The sequence below is a fragment of the Talpa occidentalis genome, unplaced genomic scaffold (assembly GCF_014898055.3).
Source record: "Talpa occidentalis isolate TD23 unplaced genomic scaffold, MPIMG_talOcc4v2.1 talOcc4.15, whole genome shotgun sequence".
Taxonomy (NCBI): Eukaryota; Metazoa; Chordata; class Mammalia; order Eulipotyphla; family Talpidae; genus Talpa; species Talpa occidentalis.
The window spans coordinates 58,798,989-58,812,353 of NW_023601543.1; the positions used below are offsets into that span (position 1 = coordinate 58,798,989).

General features: G+C 43.4%; 1 protein-coding gene across 1 annotated transcript in view; it reads left to right on the forward strand.

Annotated features, from left to right (window-relative positions):
- The window catches only part of SLC9A7 (solute carrier family 9 member A7), a 76,302-nt gene extending 63,566 nt beyond the window's left edge, over positions 1-12,736 (forward strand). The window contains exons 16-17 of the mRNA XM_037512492.2: positions 399-504; positions 6,598-12,736. Coding sequence (XP_037368389.2) covers positions 399-504; positions 6,598-6,849 — 358 coding nt within the window. The 3' untranslated portion in view covers positions 6,850-12,736. The remainder of the gene's footprint in view (positions 1-398; positions 505-6,597) is intronic.
- Positions 12,737-13,365: the final 629 nt, after the last annotated feature.

Below are 13,365 nucleotides of genomic sequence, written 5' to 3' on the forward strand. Positions count from 1 at the left end.
AGGTGTTCTAATTAATCAAATACATTTTTTTTTTGGTGGGGGGATCCTCGCCAGCAGCCGGGGAATGAACCGGCGCTGCAGAGGCTGCGGGCAGCCTCGCAGCCCAGCGCTCAACCGCTGAGCCACCAGGGGAGGCCCTAATCAAATACTCTTTTTAAGTGAACATTGGAATCAATTTGAGAGCTAACACTTAACATTTAAGGCTTTAAGAGCATAATTTCATCTTTGATTCAGACTGTTTCAGATTACCAGTATTTTCTGTATTGTATTGCTAAAATGGGAAGAAAGAAGCTTTTTGTGGTAGAATGTCAGGAGATTTATTTGTTGGGATCTCTAAACACATTTTGTTGGGTGTGTGTTCTCTTTTCAGACATCTTTCCTTAATTCTCTTTTCAAAGTTACTTGAAGCCCATCCTCACACACAGTGGCCCCCCATTAACCACCACTCTCCCGGCCTGGTGTGGCTTGCTGGCGCGGTGTCTCACCAGTCCCCAGGTGTACGACGTAAGTATAGCACGTCAGGCTGCCTTCCGGCTCCCCATCCAGGATGGTCTCATACCTGGGGAGAGGAAATCTATCAAACTCACAGATTTTGCTTCTCTAAAAGGTGATTAGAGATGGCTAATGCATATATGCTTATGTATTTTGCTCAGTAACAGAGAAACCTTTACCAGGGTTCTGGGGGGCTTCCCAATAGCAGCAGCTGTGGTACAGTAGAAAGAGCACTGGATTTGGACTCAGGGCAACCAGATTCAAATTGAAGTCCTGACAGGCCATTTAAGTGCTCCATGCCTGTGTTCCTGTCTGTAAAATAGGCCTACTACCATAGACGGACTATGAGAACTAAATGGTAAGGTACCCAGAGATACATTGCGAGCTACAAAGCATCCCACAAATGCAAGGATTCTTTGTGTAGTCTATTTATGTTGATGTGGTTAGGTCTTTTTTTCCTCATTTTCCAGTTCTAGAAACAGACTCAGCACACTATGAGAAGGGTGTCCACATTGGTGGGTATCTAGATTTCAGGCTTAGATTTTGAGTTCCTTACATAGGTTGCCAGGCAGAGAAGTGGAGAGAGCAAGTAGCTATCCACATGGAAGGACAGTCTAGAGGAGGGGGGAGCCTCTCTTCTTCCCCATGTTCCCTCCACTCTCCTGATCACTGTATCTACTCCAGCCCTAGGAGGAAAGCCCTGCTTAAATTTATGTGTAGAACATTACAGCTCATACAGGCTCAGTGTTCTCTTTGCCACACTGCATAAACAGGTGCTGCAGTGTCCTAGATGAGGGAAGTGCGGTGGTCCCACCATTAATAATTGGCAAAGCTGAAGCCCAAATGTGGGTTTCAAATAATTAGTAAATAACCTTCAGTTGACTTGACCCGTGGTAAGAAAGTGGAACACAAAATTCCAATCTGAGAGAAGGGCCCAAACCAGGTAAGTTCTAACGCGGTGGGCAGCAGACTGTATATGGTGGTGGTGGGCATCCAGGTGGTGTGAAGGGAAGCAGATGTAGACACTTAAGTAGGCGGGAGCACTGGAGGGAGAAGGGACTGCGCTGTCGGGAGTGCTAAGGGGCAGCCACATCAGAACCCTGAAGAGCTGAGGGTACAGCTGCTTAAGTGGCAGGCCCTTCCTCCAAAAACGAGTATCACAACTGCCCAGTCACCACTGGTACTGCCCGCACAGCTGCTGCACAGAGTAGGTGCTCTGTGGCAGCCCGTGCACCTCAGGCATGGCCTGGGCTCCCTCGGGAGGAAGGCTGTCGGGCAGGAGCAAAGCTTTACATCTGCGAACCCAGTGGCTGTGGGGCTCACCTCCATCAGAGAGCAGGTTCTCTCTGGCAAAACCACAGTTCCGCCATGGCCTTTTCTTTGGACTCCCACCAGACATGACAGAGAACGGCATCAGTGTCATCTTCTCTTAAAGACAATTGAGCCTTCCAGCTTCCTCAGCCCCTTGCCATATAATAATCAAATTCTTATGCCATCTCTGATGATTGATACTCAATTCCAAAAAAAAAAAAAAAAATGGGTAGGATGGTAATTAAACCATTTCCTTAGCACTGTACCTAGTCTGCTGCTAGGTTCCTTACCACTGTCTCAGCCAGCTCCTGACAGGGTAAGGCCTGCTGCCAAGAGAGTGAGAGGAAAAAGCCTTTGGAAAGTTAATAAAGAAACCCAAAGGTGAGATCATAGGGATTCCCTTCGGAGCTGAGTGCCTGGTGAGGGTCTCAAACTGGGCAAGTCATGGCCATTGACATTGCCATGTAGTTCTCATTCATGACCTTTAGGGAAATTTGTATTTCACCAAGTTTATTTGCGAGATAGCTAAGATGTTCACTGTTCATTATTTCCACTGACTCTAAACCACGTAGGTGTGAGATTCACCTACAAAAGTGTTCTTGTGGAGGTAGGGAGCGATCTCCAAGCAGCAAGATGGATGTGGGATTCTCCCACGGAATAAGTACAGAACAGGATAATCGACTTAGCAACAAACAGAAGAAGCTATTGAAGTAGCTGAAATTTGCAGAATGTGTAGGAAAAAAGGTGGACACGAGCAGAGTAAATTTGGAGGTTGTAAAGCCTTGGATAACTATAGGAGTAATGGAGACCCTTGGGTTTGGAGGTACGTGGTTGAGTTTATATTCCGCCAGCTGGAAGTGAAGAATCCATACTCCGAAATGATGCCAAGTAACCTGACTAGTTCTTGAAAAATGCTAGAGAATTTATGGGAAAGCTGTGACCCCTGCTCTTAAGTGCACAGGAAAACTTCTGGAATCCCTTCTGCTTTCCTAGAACTAAAGAAGGAAAAAATAAGACAGAGACAGATTGAACAAGAAAAACTGGCATCTATGAAAAAGCAAAATGAGGACAAAAATAAAAGGGATAAGGAAGAAAAAGCAGGGGCCTTCCTGGTGGCCTAGGGGTTAAGTCTCAGCACTACTACCACAAGGGCCCACTGCGAAAGCCTGAGTTTAATCCCTGGCCAGGGAGCTGACTCACATGGTGCAGCAGACCTCTTCTGTGTCGCCCGCTGCTCCCCTCAGCAGTGTAATTCAGTAGATCCACCTGTTCTGCTCCCCACTCTGTCTCTGGTCAACACACACACATACACACACCCCTCTGGCCTGCACCCCAGTTCTTCTATACAAAAATAAATAAAAAGAAGAAAAAGCAGCAGAGTAAAAAGGGAGAGGTCTTGAAGCCTGAGAAAATACAAATCCATATCTCCTTCCCCTAGAAGACAGCATTCCCTTGTCAGGAGAGAGAGAGAGCACAGTCACCCTCGATCTTGCCATCATAAAACCAAGAGCTGGAGTCCTTCCCCCGCTCCAGAAAAAAAAAAAAAAGGAAAAAAATTCCAGAATTCCCAGACCCATCTGTGAAAGTGAAAGGACCATCGTCAGTACAAGAGGCCACTTCTTTTTTTTTTTTTTTTTTTTTTTTTTTTACAAGAGGCCACTTCTATTAGTGACATCCTGAAAGTTCCCAGGCCTGAGGCTGGATCAGAGCCTAAAGAACCTTCTCTGGAGAAAAGTTTCAAAAAAGAAAAGGAAAAAAAAAGTTGAGTAAATGCATGTACATTTACACACTTTTAAGCTAAAATAAAAATCTTTAGCCAATGTGGAAAATGAAAAGGAGAAGACCAAGATCTCAGTCACATTCTGACTCTCCTCATAGTCGCCCTACATGGTGTCAGAGATCCTGATCACTGCCATACCCACCTAGTGGTTCACAGGTGATTTGGTGGTGGGAATTTTATGGGGATTACACCTGAGAGGAGAAATCAAACATTGTACAAAAGTGAACAATGATGTGAAATATATATATATATTTAATTAAAAAAGGTCATACCTACCTAGAAGGTGGCCAAGCCTAAGAAGGCAGCCATCTCCTAGAAGATCTCCACCAAATCATGAAGGGAGCAGATCTCCAGGGAGATGAAGGCATTCATCAGCATCCTTGTCTGAGTATAGCTCCTCACCCTTTCATCTCTTTCTGGCCACCACCAAAGAAGTCTCCTAAAAGGGCATCCAGTGCCCCCCCCCCACTCAAAACACTCCTAGGTTATTGCCACCACCCCAAACTCATCATTCCTCACACTATACAAGTAGTCAAACTGTACAAGAAAAAGTTGTATTTCTGTCTCTCCAGGGAGAACTTCAGGTAAAGTGACAAAACATAAAGATACTGAGAAAAGAGTGTTCCTTTCACCAGTACCCAAGCCTAGAAAAGTGTTGTCTGATTGGGAGAAAATAGAGGTGGCAAAATGGCTGCAGCAGATTTTGTACAATGGAGTCGCTAGCACAGAGGACAGAATCATCTGTCAGTATTTTTTTTAATAGCTAAAGCTACTTACAGCTTGTGTATTAAACAGCATAAATTTCTAAACTGAAAAAAGAAAACAGTGATCTCTACTTATTTAAAATGTACGTGTTCCCACAACATGCTGGTTTCAAGCAGCCTGCACTGGGAAGCTAGTTACATGTTTATACAAACCTTTAACAAGACTTTTGTTGATGCTATCGTCTAGAATTCAAGGAAGTGGATCATCTGCACAGAACTCATTCAGCTTTGGTGTGGAGGTCCCTCCCCACTGTGTTCTACGCTGTTCTTGTTTTTAAATGACCTTTCCTTGAGTGCTATTTTTTTGCACGTGGGAGTTTTGCAATGGAATGGGTTAACATCCAGCCCTGTTTTCTCCTGCTGGTGAATCTTGACTTCCTGCGGAGAGGGGTCAGAGCAGGCAGCCTGGGCTCGTGTGTGGGGCTTCCCCTGTGTGGGTGGGGTGGGGGGCATTTGCAGCTTTATCCTCACTTTCAGTCATTTCCTATCCCTCTCTGCCCCTCTGTGGCTCCTAACTTTGAAACAGTAAATATGTGCCTGGAGAGTCTCGCCCTGAATTGGGAGTGAGGAGTCCTGGCAGAGATGTTCTGGTAGAGATGAACAAAAACATTTCTGAGCACGAGTACAGCCGGGAGAAAGAGAACATGCTAAAACAGGGACCATGATGTCATTCGTTAAGAAAACGATCACAGAGCAGAGTAAGTTTCAGCACTTTCTGAACGCTACTGGAGAGAAGGAAATTTGGGAGTTTGGAGAGAGCTTTAGCTGTGTGCCTGAAGAGGGGAATTTTATGTTAGTGCACATTTGCACCCTGCCTCCCTCCAGTGAGGACTTGAGCAGCCAGCAAGAGGAGTTATATGCTTGCCTGTTAGAAGAGCTGAAGCGTTGGTTAAGCAGAGTCACATCGTGGAGTGTGGAGAGGTTGACCTCACTGAGAAACAATGTGGGCAGCGAGCACGAGCTTGTCACCAGTACGTGTGCAGAGCGGGGCTGGGATGGGAGAAATGCGGTTGGCACATTTGACAGGCAGTTAGCTAATTCGTACTCTTGAGTTCAGCCCCGCTAGGGAGGGTGCAAGATGAGAAGGAGGCCACTGCCCCTGGGGGGTTTCTCCTGTAGATGAGTTCAGGCACAGATGGGAGGATCTGCCCGTGCCCTTGGGCAGCGTGATTGAGCAGGTGCCATAAAGGTGGGAGGCAGGTGTGGCATCCTGGGTGGGGGAGACCCAGTCTGTGCAGGACAAAAGACCTCAGATGAGCTTTGAAGGGCACATGGGAAGTAGTTTACCTGGAGCATTTTGAAACCATTTCTTTGCTGTTTAAGAAACTCAGTGTTTGGCACACATGGTGCTGAGGGGCAACAGGGAGGCGGACCTGTTGCCCCTCAACCCACGGGAGGGTGAAAGGTTGTGTCTGGCCTCACCCTACTTCCTGACACTCTCCCTGCTGTCTGGGAGTTTCAAGTGGGAGCCACCTGGCCTTGCTCAGCTGTGTCTGTCAGCCCGGCAGTCTTCTTCCCAATGGGGTGATTTTTCACAGGGTAAAAGCAGTCTGGGAGCAGCATAAATCCTAACTCTGCTTCCTACCAGCTGGCCAACCTCAGGCCAATTTCATAGGTTCTCTCAGCTCAGCTTTTCCTCTCCATGACATGATGGCTGGAGCCCTTCACAGGAGCGGGGTAAGCATCAAATGAGAGTCTTGGTGACATTCCTGGCAGGCATAGAATTAGATGCTCAGTAACAGTGATTCTTGCTCTCCATCACTTGGTTCATATCCATGAGGACTTCCCACCAGGGTTTGCCTCGTCCTGATATTGTTTGTATTCTTTCTTGTACTGATGACAACGAATACTTCAAATGTAAAACAGATGGGTTTAGGGTGGTTGGTATCTGAGGAAGCCCCACTCGGTAGTTCTACCCAGAGAGGAGAGGACCAGAAACCTATTTGCAGGTTTGTCCAGGGACCATGCCCCTGTCTCTCTTTGTGGTTGAGAAGCTGACAGTCCAGGTGACTCTGTATTTTTCCCTCTTGTCACAAACCCCGCGTGCTCAGGCACTTCACAGCAGAACTTCTTTCTGGTGTCCAAAGTCCTGGTTCAGTTTCTGTCCCGTTACAGTGCTGGAGGCCCATGGTGGGCAAGCTTCATAATCCTTACTTTTCAGATGAGGGGTTGAAATTGGGTTGACTCCAGCCCCGGAAGATGCCAGTCTCCCATTTTTGTTGTTGTTGTTGTTGTTGTTGCATTTTTCAGAACCAAGAGCCACTGAGAGAGGAAGACTCTGATTTCATCCTGACAGAGGGTGACCTTACCTTGACCTACGGGGACAGCACAGTGACTGCAAACGGCTCCTCAGGCTCCCACACGGCCTCCATGAGCCTCGAGGGTAGTCGGAGAACAAAGAGCAGCTCCGAGGAGGTGCTGGAACGAGACCTGGGAATGGGAGACCAGAAGGTTTCAAGCCGGGGCACCCGCCTAGTGTTCCCCCTGGAGGATAATGCATAATTTCCGCCCCCAAAACCCTGAAGCAATGGGGGTAGGTCCAGTGGTGGAAGGAGGTTGGCTGTAAATTCAGTGTTGTCTGAGGTGGGGCATTGACTGAATGGAACTAATGCTTCTATTTTATTGGGGTCTGAAGATACCGTAACAAAGTTTAACCCAAGATGCAGAGGGTGTGGCTAAAGTGGCTCTAAATCAAGGCAAACGCAGACCTATTCCCACTTTTTCACATAGTAGTGCGCTGTTCAGAGTCAAACAAACAAAATAGCATGCTTTCCTGGTCTCCTAACCCGCTCACCTGCTGTGTCTGACCAAGGTGCGCAGGTGCTGTGGACTCCTCCTAGGAGAGGCTTCACAGCCACATGCAACCATGTGGTTGTTGGAATATCAGGTTAGGGGAGGACAGGCCACAAGAAGAATCATGAAGGAAGACAGTAGAGATTGGACCTCCATCACAGAAAATGTGAAAAGGTGTTTGAGTGGAAGCTCCAGCTACAAGGGCTGCATGGCTGCCACCTCATGTCAGGACTCCGACTTTGTTTTGCTACCTGTGTTTTCTCTAGACTGAAGATTGGAAAATATATCCAGGAATGTTTTGACATGGGGGAAAGAATTCTAATTCCTTCTCTGGAAATCTCCGGAAGGAAGAAGTTATTGAAATGTTGTAAAACCAAAGGCAAAATAGTGTTAAACTGTTGTATTTGAAGTTAATCTGAGGACAGGAGAAACTGTTTAGCAGGCCATGATGCTCTGAGGGCTACCACATGGACTGATGGTATGGGAAATGATTCACAGGACTGAGATATCTACTGTGAGTTTAGAAATGCTGTCCACATTTGTGGGATGCTTTCATCTGGGGAAGAGGAGGCAGCGAGAAGCCTAAGAGGCAATTGCAAAAAAATTAACTGCAATGAAAATACATGATAGTATTCTAAACAGTGAGTAGAATTCCAAATGTTGAGCTAATAAATACATTTTGGTGGCCACACGGAGAATCAGAAGCAAGTCTGTGGAAAGAGAAGCATTGTAAACCCAGTGGGAGGTTCTATCTACTCTATGACTCAGAATCCAGATGTCTTGACCCTGGATGCCATGGAAAGGGAGGGCATTTTCGTGGCACCTAGGGAGGCTTGCTTGCACCAGCTTCATGTATGAGTGTGGTATTTCAGTGTTTAGTTTGGGTTCTTTGTGAGTGAGATAGTCTACCTGCCCACACCTGCAGTAGGTGAAATACAGAGAGAACTCTTGGAAACTAAGTTTGATGTCCCCCCCCCCATGTCTCTATGCTTCAGTGCTAGTGTATTTGAGAACCCAATTTCTTAAAAATGCTTTCATAAAATGTTGATTTTTTCCTTATTATGGCAGGCAAAATAGTGGCCCAGTCTAGTATACACGTAGTGAAACCAGCCATTTAATCTTAACTCACATGTTTAGTTCTTAAATAACACGTTGCTTTGTGTTTTTTTTAATTGATAATTTGTGTAAACCAAGAAAAATTTTCCTTAGGTTGAGTCATATGAAATTGTTGATATTCAATTATTTAAAGAAACAGAAATGACAATTTCATATGGTTCAGTATAATAAATTGAATGATTTTTATTCCCCTTTCCTTTCTATGCACACTAAAATCTGTTTTGTGTAGCCATCCATGGGGGTTGTAAGCTGGGAAGAAGCTAAGCAATGTCCCTAACCTCATGAAGTCTTAGGGTTACCTAGGTGAGTGAAAGACTGAAGAAAACCTATGACTCACAGCCAGAGAAACAACTTCTTTAGATACCCCTGCACCAGGGCTCAGCTGTTGTAAGGACAGGCTGCAGAGAGCAGCTGCCAGGCTTAGCAGAAAGCCAAAGGGGAGTGAGTGTGCTCGCACCCAAAACCAACACCGAATTTTTATTCAATAAAGTTATCTTAGCGATGAGCAGTCGTGGCATATAAATGTAAAAGGAGAGGCTTTTGTGTATATTTTTTTCTTTTTGCAGAAATGGAGAGACGGACTGGTTGGCTTTTTGGCTGGGTCATTATAAAGCCTGGCTTACCTCTGACATTGCTTGCTTTTGGAGAGAAGAAGCCGAAAACAAAGCAAAACAAAAAACAAAACCTGATGATAGCTCTTAAAAAGAGCCAGCCTTGTGGGACACACCCTCTCCTCATTAGTGTCAACACTTTGTTGTCAGTTTGGTTTTTAGGAAGCCTGCAACTATTATAAGAAATTACCCTCCTAGGAAAAAGGTAACCACTGAATTTCACATTCTAGTCTTAGATCAATCCATAGACTGTAGTGTTTTTCCCCAAAGGGTTTTGTAGTCTCCACTGCAAATATTTTCTTATGACCTACTTAAATATGAGTCATTGGAGATATTCCAAGAACAAAATCTAGCTAGGGTTATAGTTATTTGGTTTGATCTTTATTCAGTGGATCAGTGTCAGTTCCTGACCTGTGGGCCTAATTTTTATTTGCAAGATGAGAATAATCCTAATCTTACCAAGGGTCCTGGGAATTGAGTCTGTTTGTCAAAATGGTTCCACCTCTGGAAGCAGTGTGCCTGCACTGAAGGAAAAAAGTAAGGTTCCATGAAGCCCACAAACCATCTAACTCCAGGCCAACTATCTGCTGTCAGTTTGGCATAAATGAGATTGAAACTGGTGAGTAATGGCACATGCAAAATTCCTCTGGGAGAGTAACCCCAAGCCATCTTGTAATAGGCGTCATTCTGCATTGGAGAGATGACAGTTCAGCAAAGTGAAATGTTCTAAAGCAGAGGCTCCCAGTCCTGGCTGCACGTTAAGATTACCTGCCAGTTTTAAAAAAATTTCAATACAAGAGCCTTATCCTCAAGATTTAGGTTCCATAGTTTTAGAGGGGACCTGGTTCCCACGCTTTGTTTTGGATCCTCAGAAATTCTCATGTGCAGCAAGGCTCAAGCGTCTTCTGTCTAGAACTTGCAGTGAACTCTGTTGCGAACCTTATTTAAAACAGCTTAGGAAATGAATGGTGGTTTTTGTTTTTGGTTTTAATTATTAGTCTTATGGAACAAATTGAGTGTTGATGAATAAGACAGACTGGGGTGCCATGGAAGGCTTTCTTGCTAGTAATCTTCATAGAACTCAAGCATATAGAACTGAAAAGGTCATGTTTGTAGACTTTAGAGCATGAAAAGGAGAGAAGAGTGACTTGAGCATATGCGTGGGGAGAATTTCAAACCTGTCATCTTGGCCCCATTTGTGGAAAGCAAAGGGTTTTTTCTTAACTGCTGACCAATCAAATGTGAAGATTTCTGAGAAGCTGTCTTCTCAGTTTAACCTGGGATCAAATCAGTAGTCTCCTTTGCAGGCAAGTGAACTTTCTCTTCATCCTTCCCTTGTCCCTGTGCCCGACTCCACGTTGGGCTTCTCCATAAAATGACCTCTCTTATTGCCAGAACAGACACCCTGAATTAGGGGAAGGTTGTGATTACCTTGCTGTCATTCAGTTGTGTCCATTGCAGGTGCTTAAAGAGCTGCAAACTTATATATAGCACCAACAGAAGGAAGAGAAAAACTCCTACCTTTCCTTTTAATACTGTTTGGGGGCTACAAGGTGGTCTGAACTTTTCTCTCCTACAGATGGAAATTTGGAATTAGTTAAGTTTGCATTTTTTTCCTAGGAACCAAGTAAAAGAAGGGCATATGGGATTAAATGGACTCTGACTATCCAGGGCATTTACTGGGGTGACCAGACAGATGATCATTGATGCCTTGCCGTCCAGAATCACTCCACGACATCAAATGTTTCATCAAGCAAACAGCAAGGGGCTCTGTAGGCTGTGTTCTCTAGACCTGAAAATGCCCTAGTGGTTTGGTTGACAGATGTAATAATCACTTTAGAAAACAGGAAAAATGTTCTCTCAGCTATTCATGAACATTTATGTCTAGGGCAAACTATTAATAGGTCAGGTCTCTTTCATGCACATTCTCACCACAAGCATATTGCTCCCTTTTTTGGTGCACAGTGGAAGTTAAGGCAATCATGTCAAATTTTTAATGTGAACAAAGTGATTCCTAAATGTAGATATCCCATTGATGCATGTAGGGGAGCTCAGTGGCAGGGCAACTGAGCAAGTCAGTGGGGGAAGGGGGGAAAGTCATTCACCTGGGAACCTTCTTTGGGAGCTCGTGAGTTCTAAGAGGTATCAGTAGCTGATTTTACCATCTATTATAAAATGTCATCTGGAAGGAGGGCTGCTAGAAAGTCAGCTTGCTGATTCACTAAGTGTACATGACTTCTTATTCCACTTTGGAAACAGGGGAGTTGGCAAGTTTCATGCCTGCCTTTTGATGTTGATTCTGTAGATTAGTTAGTACACAACTGATTTCAAATACATCAGACTGGTGTCATTGTATTCTGATCTTGTGTGTTATTGTTAAGTGAGAATTTGGTTTGCCAGTGTCATTTGCTACGGTTTGATATGGTAAATTCAAGGAATCTTGTGGCTACAAAAACAAATTACAGCTTAGAAACAACCCATCTGAATGAATGCTGCTTTCATCACTTTGACTCCTAAAAATACCTTTCCCTTTTCTAAAATCTAACAGGAATAATACACAGAGAAAGACTATAAAGACCAGTGCTAATGTCTAGCTACGAAAAGCAAGTAGACTCTTTGACAATCCTTTTAAAACAAGACCTAGAAATAAATCACTTTTCCCTTTTCAATTTTCATATTAGAGGTTTTTTTTTTTTTTAATGAAAAACAGACACATCTTTGTCTTGTCACCCAGTGCTAGTAGAAATTGTAGAGAGCGAAACCAAAGTTTTTTGATGTTAGTTTTATTTTTGTAAGGGTACTAGCCCACATGGAACACATAGGCAGCCAGTTTAATGCTGCATGAGCCTTGGAGATGAGAAGGCGGGTCTGCCTGTTCTGCTGCCTTTTGAAAAGGTCTGAAGCAGGAGCACTTGGGAGAGGTCTCCTCATTCCAACAGCCCCCTTTGTAAAAGGGTTAATTGAATTGCCAAATGTCATAGTCGGCTCAATTCTTGGCCAGTGGAAAATCATCTGAGCATATATATATATATACTGGAGGAACTCAGAAAAGTTCTGTAGCCAATGTGAAGAATTCTACATCTGCAGTCTAAGAAACTTTACAAATGTTAACTTAAGATGCAGTGTTTCGGGTGACTAGCTAGGTACGCGGTCATCTGGGGATTGACTTGTGATTATTCCAGCCGTGGGCCTTGGAAAAGCAGAGGAATGATTTTCAGTTGTGTTGGGTGTTAAGTCTATGAACTTGAAATTATCACTGAAATCACTTATTCGAAGTGTGGCTTCATAGTAGGGTCACCTCCTCCTAGTTCATCTTTTCATTTTTTACAAAAAATAGACATGGTACTTCTTATTTAGGAATTTTTACTATGTCCATTAAAACAATTAAATGGGAAGGCCACCAAGACTCATTTAGTAACTAAAAAGCAATTTTTTTAAATAGGACAGGGTGGATTTAAAGTGGGATGATGTGACCTTCTGGGGAACTTTTGATAGAGAGCTTACATAATATAATTGGAGAGAATTTTGTCTTCTTCCATTCAAAAGTAACAAACTGGTGGTTTTGTAAGTTAACATTGTAGTATGTTATATAAATAAAAATGTTCTATAAAATAATATTAAAGTATGTTTAACTGTGAAAAAGTGAAGACTTGGAGTATCAGCAACTTTTATGTGCAATAAGAAGAACTGCAGTTAGGCCCCCAAAGTGCTATCTTTCCTAGCATTTTACTTAATGTTTGCCTTTATGTGTATGTTTAGACTGATATTGTAAAGCTAGCCTCATGTTTTCCTGCCCTTTACTGATATTTAACACATTTTTCTTAAGCCTTTTTTTTTTTTTTTTTACAAAACTCAAAATAAAAAGATTAACTGGCTGAGCTAATTTTGTTTTGTATTTTAAAATTGTTTTCTGATACCTTAGCAGAAGAGTGTAATATGATGCTGTTTTTTAAATTGTATTACTTTTATTGATGTAACATTGGCTTACAACACAGTATTTATAGGTAAAGGGTCACACCTCTTCAGACATTCTGATCCTATTCTTAGTCTGTTTCCTTCCTGCACTAAGAGGTTCTTTTCTGGGTGGAAGCTCTTCCTTCCAACTTCATTTAGATTAAGAGTAGACAAATCACAGCCAGCTCCTGGACTAAATCTGGCCAACCATCAGTTTTTGTAAATAAAGTTTTATTGGCATAAGCTTGCTCATTCATTTGCATATTGTCTGGGAATGCTTTCATGCACAGCTGAGGAGTAGGCTACTGAAGTAAGCAACTATATTGCTCCCAAGGCCTGAACTGTTTACTTTCTGGCTCTTTACAGAAAAGGTCTTTGCTGATGTCTAATTTAGATGCTTAGAAAAAGTTGGTTTCAAGTAGTATCTAAAAATAATGGCAACAGATTTTTGAGATTTTTCAAATGTGCCTTAGGCTTAAAAGAAACATTTTAAACCTGGACTCTGCCTGTGACTTCTCCTGGCCTGCAATCAGCTTTAACGGGC